We start from the raw sequence: 16,236 nt of genomic DNA on the forward strand, positions 1-16,236 counted from the left end.
CAAGACAAAGGAACAAAATTGGAAAACAACAAATGAATATAAAGCCAATTACCGATTTTTTTTTTTCTAAACTTTTAGATAGAACTTTGTGTCGTGGCTCCAAATAAGCGACAAGGAAAACCAATCTTGCTATGCATACTAATCTAAAAACAAAGACATGCACGTCAAACTTTGAACAATACTCCAAATCATAACACTCTAATAAAAAGCTGGAAATAGAATGTGGTTATATTTGAATCAAGGACACCTATATATATCACTTCTTCTAATTTCTACATTTTGCAATAATAGGATTCAAAATATTCTCCAGCTCCTTTCTTTTACTCGCAAACAATTCTGCTTCAGCAACTTCATGTTCCTCCAACCAATGGATAGCAGATTTGAGCTCGTCTTCTATTTTTCTGGCGTCCATGGCTGGTAACTTAGAAGCAAGTTTTTTGGTTTTGACAGTTGCTCTGGTGCGGTACAGGTAGTCTTCTAGAGAATTCTTCGCTTTGAATATCATTTTATACTCATCATCTTCAGATTTAAATCTCTCAGCTTCCTTCAACATTCTCTCGATTTCTCCTTTGGACAACATGCCTTTAACATTGCTGATTGTGATGCTATTTTTCTTACCAGTTGTTTTATCTTCGGCTGACACATTCAAGATACCATCAGCATCAATATGAAAGCTCACAAAAACTTTAGGGACACCCCTCGGAGCAGGAGGAATGCCAGACAAGACAAAGGTACCCAACAAAAGGTTGTCACTCGTTCTAGGCCTTTCACCCTCGTACACTTTGATCTTTACACTAGTCTGGTCATCATCATGAGTGCTAAACTCGTTTTCCTTCGTAGTAGGAATAGTGGTATTCCTGGGTACTATTACACTCATTTCATCATCATTAACACATATACCAAGAGATAGGGGAGTGACATCCCATAACACCAGGTCTTGAATCTCATGATTACCTCGGCCAGTCAAAATTGCCGCTTGAACTGCTGCACCGTAAGCTACGGCCTCATCCGGGTGAATGCTTTTGCACAACTCCTTGCCATTAAAGAAATCTTGAAGTAATTGTTGCACCTTTGGAATTCTAGTGGATCCACCAACAATCACCACATCGTCGATACAGTTCTTGTCCATCTTGGCATCATTCAAGCACTTCTCCACATGGCCAATGCATTCCTCAAACAAGTCCATGTTGAGCTCCTCAAATTTGGCACGTGTTATTTTAGAGTTGAAATCAATTCCATCATACAAACTATCAATTCCAATAGTTGTATGTGCCATAAAAGACAAAATCCTCTTTGCCCTCTCACAAGCTATTCTCAACCTTCTCAGTGCTCGGGGATTGTCGCTTATGTCCCTTTTGTGCTTCCTCTTGATTTCTTCAACAAAATGGTTCACCATTCTGTCGTCAAAATCCTCTCCTCCAAGGTGGGTGTCGCCGGCAGTGGATTTAACCTTAAAGATGCTCTTCACCATCGTCAGAAGAGATACATCAAAAGTGCCCCCACCAAGGTCGAAAATAAGCACATTCTTTTCAGTGAACCAACTAGACATTTTGTCAAGACCATAGGCAATGGCCGCAGCAGTTGGTTCAACAATTATACACAAGACATCGAGCCCACAAATGGTTCCAGCATCCCTGGTTGCCCGCCTCTGGGAATCATTGAAGTAGGCTGGGACAGTAATAACAACATTTTTAACTTCAGAACAGAGAAAAGCTTCGGCAATATCCTTCATCTTGCTGAGGACCATTGAAGAAATCTGTTCAGCAGTAAATTGTTTCTCTTCACCTTTATAGGTAAGAACAATCATGGGCTTATCATCATGAGAAACGAGCTTGAATGGCCAAAGCATCATATCTTTCTGGACCAAAGGGTCGCCAAATCTTCTACCAATCAATCTCTTTGCATCTGCGAAGTAAATTATGTTGTAAAATCATTATATATTTGTGAGACCGTGTGAAATAAGACTCTCATTGAAATATATCAAATAGCAACAGTTTTTCTTTCAATAAGAAATACTACAGTCTGCATATCTTATAGAATCATTAACATACACATGAATCTCATTAATAGAAGCATATGATCTAAACCTATGTTTCTGTCAAAATTATCCAACTGGAAACAAAGGATTCCAAGCAGCCGCATCTTTAAAACATTGACTTAGTACATGACAAATCCTTCAAATTGAATACTAGACTCTAATTTCAATTCATCTTTCTTCCCATTTAATACAAAAAACTGTTACAGTGTCATAAGTTAATTCGTTCCAAAAGCATTTCAAGAATTGAGAAACTCTTCACAAACAAAGGGGGCCCACAACTGAGTTTGATTTGAAACACCAATTTTAATGCACAAACAATACTTCAATGCGGAGCCAATAAACACAAGAATAAACTTGAATATTCCTACTTCAAAAAAATGAAAACCAACCAGGAACGAAACAACTGGGAATAATATATAGCATATCTTACCAAAAACAGTGTTGGTGGGGTTGACGGCTGCAAGATTCTTGGCGGCATCGCCGATGAGATGTTCGGTTTCAGTAAAAGATACGTAAGAAGGCGTAATGCGGTTACCCTGATCATTGGGTATGACCTCAACGCGATCATGGCGCCACACAGCTACGCATGAATAAGCCCAAATCAATTCCCACAGCCGAGCAATATTTGCTTTCTCCCGACATGGTAGTAATCTACTGCACTGCTATATTATGTGAATAATATATAGCTCAAGCTTTAGTGCATTTGAAATGAACGAATGCATTCAAATATACATAATATATGGGAAAGAGCAAGAGTCGTTCTTGGTTTTCTCACTTGAAACAACGTCAAGAGTTGAGCAACCGAAAAGTCACTGCTCTTCATTTTTTTCATTTAATTAATTAATTATAATTATTTAATTTTCTGATATGCGTGATGTGTCTCTGCGGAAATTAAAGTGCCAGGCTTCCTTTCGGCTTTTTTTTATTTTTACTGTAAATTAAAAAATAAATTTCAAAAATACCATGAATTAAAAAAAATTTCAAAAATACCGTAAAACTCCAAATCTGACAGCGAATGCGCAGGTGTACGTGGCAGAGTCCGGTAACACTTGGAGCGGATGCTGCGTCGTGGCGTGTGCCATTGGCAGCGTCCGCTCCTAATGGCAGCGGATGCCCCGGATGCCATTAATTTTGTTGCGCCCCACCCACCTCTGTGAATTCAATAATTCATGTTTTTTGTTGCGCCCCACCCACCTCTGTGAATTCAATAATTCATGTTTCTTCTTCCATTGTCTCTACGGCATTTCTTCTCTTCTCAATTTTAGTTTCTTTGACCGTAGATTTCTCCGTCATCGTTCGTCCAATTGCAAATCCGAGAGTATTTTCGGAATCCTTGCAACAAGATTTTTTTTTTACACTAATTTTTCGAGTTTTCTTCGCCCTTTCGGAAACATTGTCCGACCAACCGTGTTTTTTTTCATCGTCGTTCATCGCCGCCGATTGTTGTTCAAGCTAGAAAGAAGATATTTAGGTTGGTTGGAGCTCTATTTCAAAATTTGAAGGTAAATTCGAGAGTAGGGTTTTGAAATTTGGGTGTTTTTGTTTAATTGAGTTACTATAATTGAAATATTTTTAATTGTTGCTTGTAGGTACTAAAAAAAAAAAGTCATTCGAAGGTATGGATTATTTTTCAGAATTTTTTTAAGCATTATTTTGAATTTTAAGTTTATTTTAATAATATGTTTTAGTATATATTTCAAATTTTTTCTTTTTTATAATTAAATATATTATATTAATATAATAAAAATTAAATGTATTAATAATAAAGAATAGTTATGTTACGTGTTGTTATTATTTTAATCTTATAATATATATAAATATAGAATTATATATATATATATATATATATATATATATATATAAAACGTTATTGTTATTATATTAGATATATATGAATATATATTATCTTATTATTGATATACTATATAAATATAGAATAATATATATATATTTCAATATAATAATATATATTCTATATTTATATAGTATATCAATAATAAGGTAATATATATGCAGATATATCTAATATAATAACAATAACGTTTATATATATATATATATATATATATATATATATATATATATATATATGTATATATACTTTATTGTTATCGTTATTATATTAAATATGTGTCATATATAGACATATATTGTTATATGCATAGATTAAAATTTATTTTATTTTATTTTATTTTTATGTTTTGTTATTTTGTAATTTTATAATATGTATTTATTGGTTTGCATTATATAATTGTTAGTATATTTGTCAGGATGACAACAAATCGAGGGTCAATAGATTCCAGTGTGCTATATTTACAAGCAACACATATGTCGTCAGAAGTTTACACAAAAACAATTGATGACATAGTTCGAGTCAAACGATCCGATAATTTGATTTGGCAGTTATTTAATGATCATGGTCTGCACAGTCGTGTGATTGCATATTTAAATAACATGGGGTTTTATGGTGTTTTGCTGTGTGGATCTCGACAATATGATAATCATTTAATTACTGCTTTGGTTGAACGATGGCGACGTGAAACACATACCTTTCATTTTAGATGTGGTGAAGCAACCATCACTTTACAGGATATTTTCATTATTTGGGGTCTGCCTATTGATGGTGAGCCTGTAATTGGTATAGATGTTTCACACAGAGTTGAAGACTGGCAGCATATATGTTTGAATTTATTGGGATTTACGCCACTGACGTCGCATTTCAAAGGTGGCCACTTATCGATGACCGCTTTATATGAGCATTGCATGGTTGCACATATTGATGATAATAGTCCAGAAATAGATGTCGTAAAATATACCCGTTGTGTAGCATTAATGATTATTGAAGGAATCAGGGTTCCAAATTATCAAGGAGGATCTGTTAGATTGATTTTTTTGCAACTACTTCGGGATATTGAACGCATCAGATCTTATAGTTGGGGAAGTGCAGTTCTGGCATTCCTATATCATGAGTTATGCAATGCAACACGGATAAGAAAAGCTATAATATCAGGGCCTCTATTTATCTTACAGGTATAAATTTTTAAGTTCATTTAATATCACATTATAATAATTTCTAATTTAATTTATTACTGATGACAGGTATGGGCATGGAGCAGGATTACATTTGTTAATCCTGATATGAATGGATTATCTCTTACTGTGCGCCAAAATGAATTGGAGAAAAATATTTCATATGCTCCTTATGGTGCACGGTAATATTTGAAAAATATTAGCATTGTATAAATTACAAATTCATTTTATAATAATTTTAATAATCTTTTTTTATTGTAGGTGGTCAAATGTGTTTAGTTTTAGTTACACTCATTCACCAACACATGTTGTTAGAATTATAAGGGATTGCTTCGATCGTATGACTAATGTCGAGGTGTGTTATTGGATTATTGAAACTTTACAACAATTATATTCATTTATATTTATTAATTAAAATTGATTTTATTATTATTATGCAGTTTAACTGGATAGTTTACAACAAAAAAGATTATGATGTTAAAGCGATCATTAGTACATACGATAATAGAATCTGACGATGTGTTTGTCCTCTGATTTGTTTTGATATTGTGGAGATGCATCGTCCTGACCGGGTCTTGAGGCAGTTCAAAATGCGACAATCTATTCCTAGGCCTGCAGTTGACAACGATAACCTACACAATGTTAATAGAACAGGTCATCGCAACACAGATTGGAAAGAGTATCATAAAGATGCAATTATTCTTTGAAATGGAAAATTGAGTAATGTTGCCCGAGGCGAACGCCACGGAAGATCTAGGCAAGTCGATGATGATTACTTTCCATGGTTTGATCGCATTACTGTACGATTTATATCTCCTGCAGTAACTGGGCTTGGTTTTAGGTCATATCAATCGAATTTAGATATTGGCGGACACAATAATATTCCACAAAATTTTGGTGTGCCATCCCCTGATTCGCATCAGTCATCATCAGGGTTTATTCCTCCTCGGCCATCTGGTGAGTTTTACAATGCGGGTCCATCTGGTGGGTTCTACAACGTGGGTCCATCTGGTGGGTTCTACAACGCAGGGCCATCTAGTGGGTTGTACAATACCGGACCATTCGGTGGATTTTACAGTGCAGGACCATCTGGTTCATATGTTGATGCCGGTTATCATACTCCATTTTGTGAAAATATCCAAAGTTTTACAGATCTTCTTAATGCTGGTCAACACAATACTCTGGCTCCTGAAAGAAACGTTCCGTCACCTGTAATATTCCCTAGTTATTCAGATGAGTAACAAGAGAGGAGTGAAGAAATTGTTGATGCTCCTGTTGTGCGTAGAGGACAACGTAGACGTAGACCACCTGCTTGTGGTATCTGTGGTCATTTGTATAACTGCAATTGTCATGAACAATCATGATATATATTTTTTGTTTTATAGTAATTGATAATTAGTTATGCATGTGATTTTTGTTTTTTTTCTTTTCGTATGAGTTTTGTTTAATTACACCATAATTATTTTAAATACTTTATTAAGTTGATTCAAACCAATATGAAGAAAAATGCTAGTAGTGCAATAGATAAATGCATTTAAACCAATATCAAATATGCTACAATTTTTCTTCACGCAATCTATTGTCCGCGTTCATCTGATGCTCCTGAAATACAAAAAATAGACATATACAATTTAAAATATATTACTCAATATATTTTTAGCAACAAATTAGATTTCCAAAGATTATACCTGTTCGTTCTTCGTTGTTGTCTCTCTCTCGCTACCGGCCTGTCCATCTCGTTTCTTAGTCGAGTCGTTGTATCCCTACCTGCTCTTCTTTTTTCACGTCTAACTGGGTTGTGTTGCAATTCAAAGGTAGGACGATCCCAATATCTTTCATCTGCAAGAGGTTCAAATCTTCCTTCATACGTTGCGAGGTACTCCGATATATTGTACCATGGTTGCACAAGTGTCGTAGGATCTAACGAGTGCCATTTAGCGGTGCAAATAGCATGAGAACACGGGATGCCGAAAATTGTCCATTTACCACATGAACAATCTGTTGTTGATATTCTCACCACTTGCATGTGTTGGCCGCGACTTGGCCTTCCTCCGGTCGCAACCTGAGCAGTTTGTGATCGTACATCATATTTAACAACACGATGTTCACTAGATTTCTTCGCCCATTCCTCATACTTTTGCCGTGCATAATCCGACCACAGTTGATTTTCTTGAACCATACATTGACCTTTCGTCACACGTTCAATGAAGTATTGAACACATCTCAGAAGGGTCAAGTGTACTATTGCAGATATAGGCAGTCTACGAGCTCCCTTCAACACACTGTTTAAGCACTCGGACATGTTGGTCGTCATCACTCCATGACGCCAACATCTGTCATGGGCCATACTCCATTTTTCCTTTGATATTCCATCCAAATATCTGTGTGCCAAAATATTTTTGTTCTTAATTGCCTCCATTGTTGCATCAAATTTACAAATTTGATGTTGGCTCCCTGCTTCCCAGCATAAATCTTTCAAATGCACATCTTTGAACCTGGAATTAAAATTTGAGCACACGTGCCGCAAACAAAAACGATGCACACCTTGTGGAGGTTTGAAATAGGATATATCTTCAACGGCTCGCACGATTCCCTTATGCCTATCAGATATTAGACACACACCATTTTCGCCACGTACAACATGCCGACCAACATTTTCCAAAAACCATTTCCAGGAATCAGACGTTTCTTCATCCACAATTGCAAAAGCCAATGGTAGCACTTGATTGTTAGCATCCAGAGTGACAGCGATCAACATTTTGTGTTTGTACTTTGTGTACAAATGTGTACCGTCGACACTAATGATTTTTCGACAGTGTCGAAATCCATTAGTACACGGCTTGAACGCCCAAAAACAATAGTTCAATGTTTTTATTTCTTCATTGTTTCTGAGATGCTTTCAGTCGACAATTGTTCCCAGATTGTATTTGCAAAGAGCACGCATATATTTCGGTAGTAATTGAGCAGAGCTCTCCCAAGTTCCATAAACAATTTCCACTGCATGTTTCAGACTCCGCCACGCTTTCGTATACGAGATTTGATATCCATATTTATCTTTCACACTCTCTATTATATATTTAATCTCATACGAAGGATCACATCGTACAATGCCCAATAGTGTATGTGCAACCATATCGCTATTCAAGTTATGATGATCTATGCCGATGTTGGTTGATATACATGTATGAGGCCCACCATATCTGGTTATTTTCCAATAACCTGTTTTCTCCTTGAAAGATGCGCAAAGACCCCAACGACATCTGACAGTGGAAGAATCATTTTTGCATTGAATTTTCCACAAAATGCGTGTGCTCTCAACGACAAGATATTCACGCCTAGAAACTCTGACCGAATAATCCTTCACAGATGCAATCAGATCTTTTTTATCCTTGAAAACCATGTTTACACATAGTTCTCCTCTCTCCTAATTATAGTATCTGGTCCGCATGTCATGAGGTACGCCAATAGAATCAGGAATCTCTTCTCCAAAATATGTATTGAAGAAAGATGGCATATCAGAAGTGGTAGAAAAGAATGGAACATCTTGCCTCTGTAATTTCTGACGAGGTGGTGGACGAGATGATGTTCCCTCATCAGTATTTGCATGGATATTCACATGTACATCATCATTCACATCTTCAACATCGTCATCATCTTCTTCCTCAGACTCCCCGTATGACATCTCTGGCTCTGTATCGCTTCTCTGGACATCTTCGTTTTCTCTCCTAGGATCATCAACACGTGGTACAAAATTTTGAATTTCTAAATTCCAATTTGCTTCACCAGAATTTTGTTCCCAAACACGTGTACTTTGCGGCCAACTTGCAGGATCAGGTTCTCATGTGTCGGCGATATATTGATCCCACGATCCACTTTCAGGATAAAGATACATGTTGTCCATTCCTTCGGTGACGTGTAAAATATCTGATTCTTGGTCGACATGACCAACGTGATGGTCAATTTCGTTTGCCTCCACGTACAAATGTAATATACGTATATTGGGAGATTGCATCATAAACTCTAAAGCGTTGTCATCGACAAGATTGACTTGAATTTCATGTCAAGATTAATTTTCCATGAAAGAATATTTCGTTGACAATTTGAGAGTAAAAGTAGTTGGATCAATCCTCAATATTTGATGCACAGCTTCAACCAACTCGGACAAAGTAATGGAACGTATAACTCGCATTGGTCTAGTATAAGGAATACTATACACAATCGATCCATTATCCACAATAATATGACCACCAAAATATAAAAATCTATCGATGTTTTCCATTCTCGACATGATTTGTTAAAATAAAAATGAAAAACAAATAAATGAAACGAGAGAATTTTAAAGAGATTGATATTTTTATGAGTGATATTCGAATAACATTTGTGAACATATATATAGTAATACAATAACGCGTAGAATTAATTGTTTACGCGTTAGACGATATATTTAATTTTATTTAATTGTTTACGCGTTAAATTATTTTACGTGCAAATACTATCCGTCAACACGTTTTTTTTAATTATTTACGGATTAAATAATTTAAAATAATATATTGGGCAGCGCCTCGTGGGAAAGAACGCTGCCAACTCGGCAGCGTCCTCCGCCACGAGGAGCGGACGCTGCCCTACTGTGGCGGAGGACGTTGCTTACGTGTAAAACATCCGCTTGTCAGATTTGGAGTTTTACAGTATTTTTGAAATTTTTTTGATTTTACGATATTTTTTAAATTTATTTTTTAATTTACATTAAAAATAAAAAAAAACCCCTTTCTGAAAGTAATTTTATGTTTCTTCAATATTAAAAACTGAGAATAAAAGACACCCCTATTATCTATAATAACTTTTTGTCTATAAGTTCACATTAAATATATGTTTCAAAATTGCAATATAATTACTGTTTTAGTATGTGCGTTGTTATATTACTTTACTATTCTATTCGATTAAGCAAGAGCTACTTATACTAATTTGGTCCGTTTCTTAATTTGGTCTCAAATGTTTTGTCGATCCCAGTTTAGTCAATCAAAATGGTCCTTTCGTCAATTTAATGTCTGAATCTAACAGTATATGCGACGAGAATGGTCCAATTCAGTTCCAGATATTTGACACCTTTCCTTTTTTGGTTTCAAATATTTTGGCATTCCGAAGTAAGTCCCAAACTTTTACAAATATTGAGCGAGTTAGCTTTATCGTCAATTTAATTGTTAAAACTAACTCTAGAACTTTAGATGCAGGGTTTTTTCTTCCTCTCATATTCCAAAATTTCTATAGAATTTTAGATTTAGTTTTAAATATATATATATATATTATATATCGATTTTTTGTAGGAAATTATTTTTTTGGTCAATTAACTTGTACAATTTTTAGTTTTAGTCCATTAATTTTTCAAAGTTTGGTTTTGATACAATAACTTTTAGTTTCGGTTATTTTGGTCAAACTGCTGATGTAGTACAGAAAAATGATGACGTGACATCGGAAAATGTTGTTATATCAAGATGACATGTTAGCAATTGAACTAAAATAACTAAAAAAATAAGAGTAACAATCCTGTGAGACGGTCTCATCCGTGAGACGGGTCAACCCTACCCATATTTATAATAATAAGTAATACTTTTGGCATAAATTGTAATACTTTTTAATGGATAACTCATCCAAGAGACTCGTCTCATAAAAATGACCCTTGAGACCGTCTCATAGGAGTTTTTGCCAAAAAATAAAAGTTAATATACTTATAAAACCAAACTTTAAAAAGTCAACGGACCAAATTAATGTACTAAAAAAAATCATTTTTCCTTTTTATGTGTTGTTTTTGGTTGGATTTTTGTTGTTTTTCATTTTGTGATTTTTTTTCATCTTGCTATTTAGATAATTTTAGAACTAGGAATTGGATGTTGTCGTTTAGGGGTTTTTAATTTTGATTTTTATGGAAAATTGAACAGTAAATTAAAGAAAAAAAATTTGGCAACTAACTTTGATTAAAATTTTCCATTATTTTTTCTTTTTGGTTTTAAGTGGAATGGAATTTTTGATTTCATATTATGGTGAGCATTATTTATTTGAGCAGTGAATTAACCACATAATTATGTTCAAATGATTATTAAATGTTTCATTTTATAGTCTATCATAGCGATAAACATATGTTGTTTGATAAAAACTCCTATGAGACGGTCTCAAATGTCATTTTTTGAGACGAGTCTCTTATATGGGTTATTCATTAAAAAGTGTTACATTTTATGTCAAAAATATTACTTATTATTATAAATATGGGTAAGGTTGATCCGTCTCACAGATGAGACCGTCTCACGAAAATATTACTCATGTTGTTTTGTTGGGCATTATTTATAAGTGTCGAAACGAAACACATACTCAAGTGAACAAATTAAGTAGCGCTAGCCATAGTCCTATTCAGATCAAGGAGGAGAAATAAAAGATTTCAACTTGTATATAGATAAACCACCACCGACAGCTATTTCCTCTACCTCAAATGCAATTCGTGTTAAGTGGTATTTTGAATTTATGATAGGATCATAATATTTATTATTTTAGTATCATATTCCCCGAGTTTTCAGCTTTTCAATATGCTTAATTGATAGATTTTTATGTTATTTGTAGTTGGAGGAGATTTGATGATCTTGACCAAAATTTGAGCTAAAAAGTTGATTTCTATCACATTTGGAGTTGTCAAGATGAAAGATGAAGTTTTGGAAAAAAAAACAAAATCAGAAGAGGTCTTGAAGCAAGGTGTGGGCACGCCCTGTGACTAACTTCGCTGCTGCCTTAGACTGCATGTAGAGCTCGAAAATTTGAAATAAAATACAATATTTTAGGAGTTCTAAATTATGGTATTTAATATATGGAATACTTTTTGGAGATGAAATTTTTTGGATAAAGAGAATTTGTAGAGATTTTTATTTCATAAAAATCTTTAGTTTACCTTGTAGATAATTTTATCTTTTTCCTAGAATTTTTAATTTTCCCTTCTCTTAGGTTTTACATGTTAGTTTTAGAGAATTCAGAAAAGGGGAGATTTCTGCATCTTATTCTGTACGCTCTACACGGCCAGAGATAAGATTTTTTCTTCTCTTTTATACTTCATAATTTCTAGATTGGATCTTTTCTATTTTTTAGGAAATTATGAAGCCAAATATTCTTGGCTAAGTTTTTAGTTCTGATTCAAGGGATATTTTTTTGTATTTCAATTTATCACTGTGAGGTTTTGAGATTAAATTGGCGTTCTTGTTGGTTTCTGGTATTTGTTGATTTATGATTTATTTCATGAAAGTTGTGGGTCAATTAATTTGACAAATTAATTCGTTTTAAGTCTTTCTAATGCTATCCATGAATTCAATGATTCGTAATTGTCATGAATGATTAATACTGATTAGCGATAGATTAGGCGTGGTGTCCTATCATGGCATGTTTAATCTAAATAAATCAACGAAACTAGATTTCACAATTGCAGCTATCTCGATTGTTAGATTTTAGAATTAACTGTTTTCACAAATCGAAAAGCTATTTTTAATCAATATGGAACGCTATCGTGTCCAGTTGGTTATTGATAAGTTTTGACTGAATGTTGGGTTTGGTCAATTAAAGTAGAAAAACATAAAAATCTTAGTGGCTATCCCTACGATTTTAAGATTAATTGCTAAAAACTGCATGAATAAATTATGTGTTAGCCAATGACCAGTGATATAATTGAAATACGGAAACCCCTTGAATCAGAGTTTGGTAAAATATTGAATTTATCATTTAATTAATCTTAGTTATTTAAATTATGTTTATTTTTATTTTCGTTGCAACAAACAAAAAATCCCCTTTTTATTTGTTATTTGTTGGAAAAGATAAATTTCCGTTCTCTGTGGATTCGACCCTACTCTCCATTAAACTCGTTTTGTTACGGAGTAGGAATTTAAGTTTGGTGGCTCGACGACAGACCTATTAAATTTTGGTGTCATTGCCAGGGAACGGTGTTTTTATTTATTTCTTTCAAGTTTTGTTATTTAATTATTTTTATTCTTTTTATGTCTCATTCTTCTCGTACAAGTGAACTAGAATATATTCTAAAAATCAAGGAGACAACTAGGAGGTTGAGAAAAAAGACGCGGCTACGACGTATCCAAGCATCAATTTCATCTTCTGGTTTGAACGTGGCATTGAACTCGAGCGATTCTGAAAGGGAATCTGATCCTGAGTTTGAAACTGAAGAATGTGAGTACGAAGAAACAATGGCAGAGCCAGCACAGAGAACTCTCAGGGAGTTAGCTAATCCTAATGTTACTCAACTGCCATTATGCATTCAATTCCCTACTACTCAAGCAAATTTTGAATTAAAATCTGGTTTGATTCACTTGTTGCCAACTTTCCATGGTCTTGAAGGTGAAGACCCGCAAAAACTTTTGACGGAGCTAGTTTCACATTGTTTGCACAGCTATGAAACCTCAAGGAATTACAGATGAACAAATTTCACTGCGAGCTTTCCCATTCTCTCTGGCAGACAAGGCTAAGGATTGGCTCTATTATTTACCCTCTGGAACTATAACAACTTGGAATGACATGAAGCAGCAATTTCTGGAAAAGTTCTTCCCAGCTTCGAGAGCAGCAAACATTAGGAAAGACATTTGTGAGATCCGACAGTTACAGGGAGACACTTTGTATGAATACTGGAAGAAATTCAAGAAAATGTGTTCGAGTTGTCCGCAACATCAAATTTTTGAGCAACTTTTAGTTAAATATTTCTATGAGGGTCTCTCAGTTTTTATAGGAACATGATAGATGCTGCAAGTGGAGATGCATTGGTAAACAAAACACCTTAAGAGGCAAGAGATCTTATTGCCAACATGGCTGCCAATGCACAACAGTTTGGAACTAGAGAAAACAACGCTCCACGACAAATTAATGAGTTAAGTGCTAATCCTATTGATCAAAAATTAGATTCATTGACTTTTTTTTTTTGGAAAAGTTGGTTATAGGACAAATACAACAGATCAAAGCTTGTGTTATATGCTCGGGTATTGGACATCTGATAGATATATGTCCAACACTACAAGAAGATCCAACGCAGCAATCCAATGCAATTGGTGGCTTTCCTCGACAACCACAACATCGGTATGATCCATATTCCAATGCCTACAATCCAGGATGGGGAGATCACCCGAATTTCAGCTACAAGAACCAAAGAGGCCAACAAGGATTTCTACAACAAAATTACAACAAACAACCAGAACCTGCACAATCCTCTAACTCAGGTATATCTCTAAATGAAATTGTTAAGGCCCTTGCCACTAATACTTTGCAATTTCAACATGAAACAAAGGCCAAGATTTAGAATTTGAACGCTCAAGTGGGTCAGTTGTCAATTGCAATCAATAAGTTGGAAGCACAAAATTCAAGTGGTCAAAATTCTCATACCGTGGTGAATCCAAGGGATAATGTTAGTGCAATCACTTTAAAAAATGGTAAAGAATTGGAGGATCAAGATGATGTAGTACTAGCACCAACTAATAAAAACAAAAAAAATGAGATAAAAGTAGAGAAAAAAGGAGCCAATCAAGATATTGTACCGAAAGATAAGTTTTGGCCTCTTTTTGATTATAAACCAATCCCCCATTCCAAATTACATTGAATAGGAATTGTGAAAGCATTACAGAATTGAATGAAAATTTTCGTAGATGCGGGGTAAATATTCCTATATTAGATGATACTAAACCAGTACCTCGTTCAACACAAAATATAAAAGAATTGTGTAATAGTAAAATGAGACAAAATTTGAAAGAGAGTCAAAGGGTAAAGGTAGGAGAAAATGTGTCTGCTGTTCTGCAAAGAAATATTCCTATCAAATGCAGTGATTCAGATATGTTTACTATTCCTTGTATAATTGGAAATACTAAACTTAAAGCTATGTTGGATTTGGGTGCTTCTATCAATGTCATGTCTTATTCTGTTTATAATCATTTGAAACTGGGACCTCTGAATAAAACTGCAATTGTTATTCAGATGGCCGATAGGTCCACTATTTATCCTAGGGATGTAATTGAGGATGTTCTTGTGAAGGTTGATAATTTGGTTTTTTCTGCTGATTTTTATGTGATTGACATGAAAAATGGTGATTTAAATAGTCCAATTTTGCTAGGAAGATCATTTCTAAAAACTTCAAGATCTATCATAGATGTTAATAATGGTACTCTTACTATGAAATTTGATGGTAAGATCGTTAAGTTTAATATTTATGATACCGTGAAATATCTTAGTTGTGGAAGAACTATTAATGCTCTTAATATCACTTATCACTTGTCACAAGAAAATACAAATTTTGTGGATGAGAATAATTTAGAGGAGATTGTTGCAAGACCTGCTGAAAATTCTAATACTATATTTTTTATCTGTGATTTGCAGGAATATAAAATTGAACGAAAACTTCCTCCAGATCAACCTAAAAAAATACCCATGGAAAAAAGAGAAAATTATCAAGAGATGATGATTTCCACGAAATTCAAGCAGAACAAGCATAGACTGAAATTTGCTATGAAATACTCAAATGGGTGAAGGTGGAAAAAGTAACCATTTGTAAACCACCATGAGAAACAAGGAAACATGAAGTCGAGCCAATGACAATAAAAAGAGGCGGTTTTGGTAGGCAACCCAATTTTTTTTTAAATAGTTATTGTGTTTGGTTAGATATTTTTGAAAAAAAAAATTTCAGAAGAAGATTTTCAACAGGGCGTGCCCACGCCCTATAGAAAATCCTCTACTGTGCAAAAAGTTAGAAATTTTTATGGTTTTTCTTAAAAATTTTCAGAAGAAGTTTTTGAATAATGCCCATGCCCTATGGAAACACATCTTTTACCAGATTTTTTTTTAAAAAAATTCAAAATTAAACAAAACTGTCTGGGATACCCTTTCTTTTCTCAACCTTAATTGTTTCTCACTTTTTCTTCCTTCTTTTTCATCTTCACAGACCGCGCCTCCCATTTCTTCTTTGCAACACAAATGTCACACCATTGCACCACCTTCACATCGCCACTGCAAAGAATCGCCGACCAGCAGCCCGGGCCGCTTGTCTCTCTTACCTCTCAAATAACAGAAGCGCCGCTGCTGCCCATATTCTCCTGCCGCCTGCATCCACCACCTCTCTTGGCATGCGATCACCACATCATCAACTTCTGCAACACCTT

At 34.5% G+C, this 16,236-nt stretch overlaps 2 protein-coding genes across 2 annotated transcripts; both read right to left on the bottom strand.

The window, feature by feature from the left end:
- Nucleotides 1-215: 215 nt before the first annotated feature.
- Nucleotides 216-1,959, bottom strand: LOC140867103 (heat shock cognate 70 kDa protein-like). The gene has a single exon (XM_073272182.1). The coding sequence runs from the start codon at nucleotides 1,850-1,852 to the stop codon at nucleotides 266-268; it is 1,587 nt and encodes a 528-aa protein (XP_073128283.1). The 5' UTR covers nucleotides 1,853-1,959; the 3' UTR covers nucleotides 216-265.
- Nucleotides 1,960-6,644: 4,685 nt separating this feature from the next.
- LOC140862896 (uncharacterized) lies at nucleotides 6,645-7,826 on the bottom strand. The gene is made up of 2 exons (XM_073265928.1): nucleotides 6,836-7,826; nucleotides 6,645-6,670 (listed from the first exon to the last, which is right to left on the bottom strand). The coding sequence occupies exons 1-2, from the start codon at nucleotides 7,824-7,826 to the stop codon at nucleotides 6,645-6,647; spliced, it is 1,017 nt and encodes a 338-aa protein (XP_073122029.1).
- Between the last annotated feature and the right edge of the window lie 8,410 nt (nucleotides 7,827-16,236).

Source organism: Henckelia pumila, chromosome 4 (genome assembly GCF_033568475.1).
Source record: "Henckelia pumila isolate YLH828 chromosome 4, ASM3356847v2, whole genome shotgun sequence".
NCBI lineage: Eukaryota > Viridiplantae > Streptophyta > Magnoliopsida > Lamiales > Gesneriaceae > Henckelia > Henckelia pumila.

Bases quoted from the DNA above. Each gene is read 5' to 3' on its own strand.
- LOC140862896 (XM_073265928.1), bottom strand. From the start codon at position 7,826: ATGTTGATCGCTGTCACTCTGGATGCTAACAATCAAGTGCTACCATTG. The intron at 6,671-6,835 runs GTAGGGATACAA...TTTGTATTTCAG, and splicing joins ACGTGAAAAAAGAAGAGCAG to GAGCATCAGATGAACGCGGA.
- LOC140867103 (XM_073272182.1), bottom strand. From the start codon at position 1,852: ATGATGCTTTGGCCATTCAAGCTCGTTTCTCATGATGATAAGCCCATG.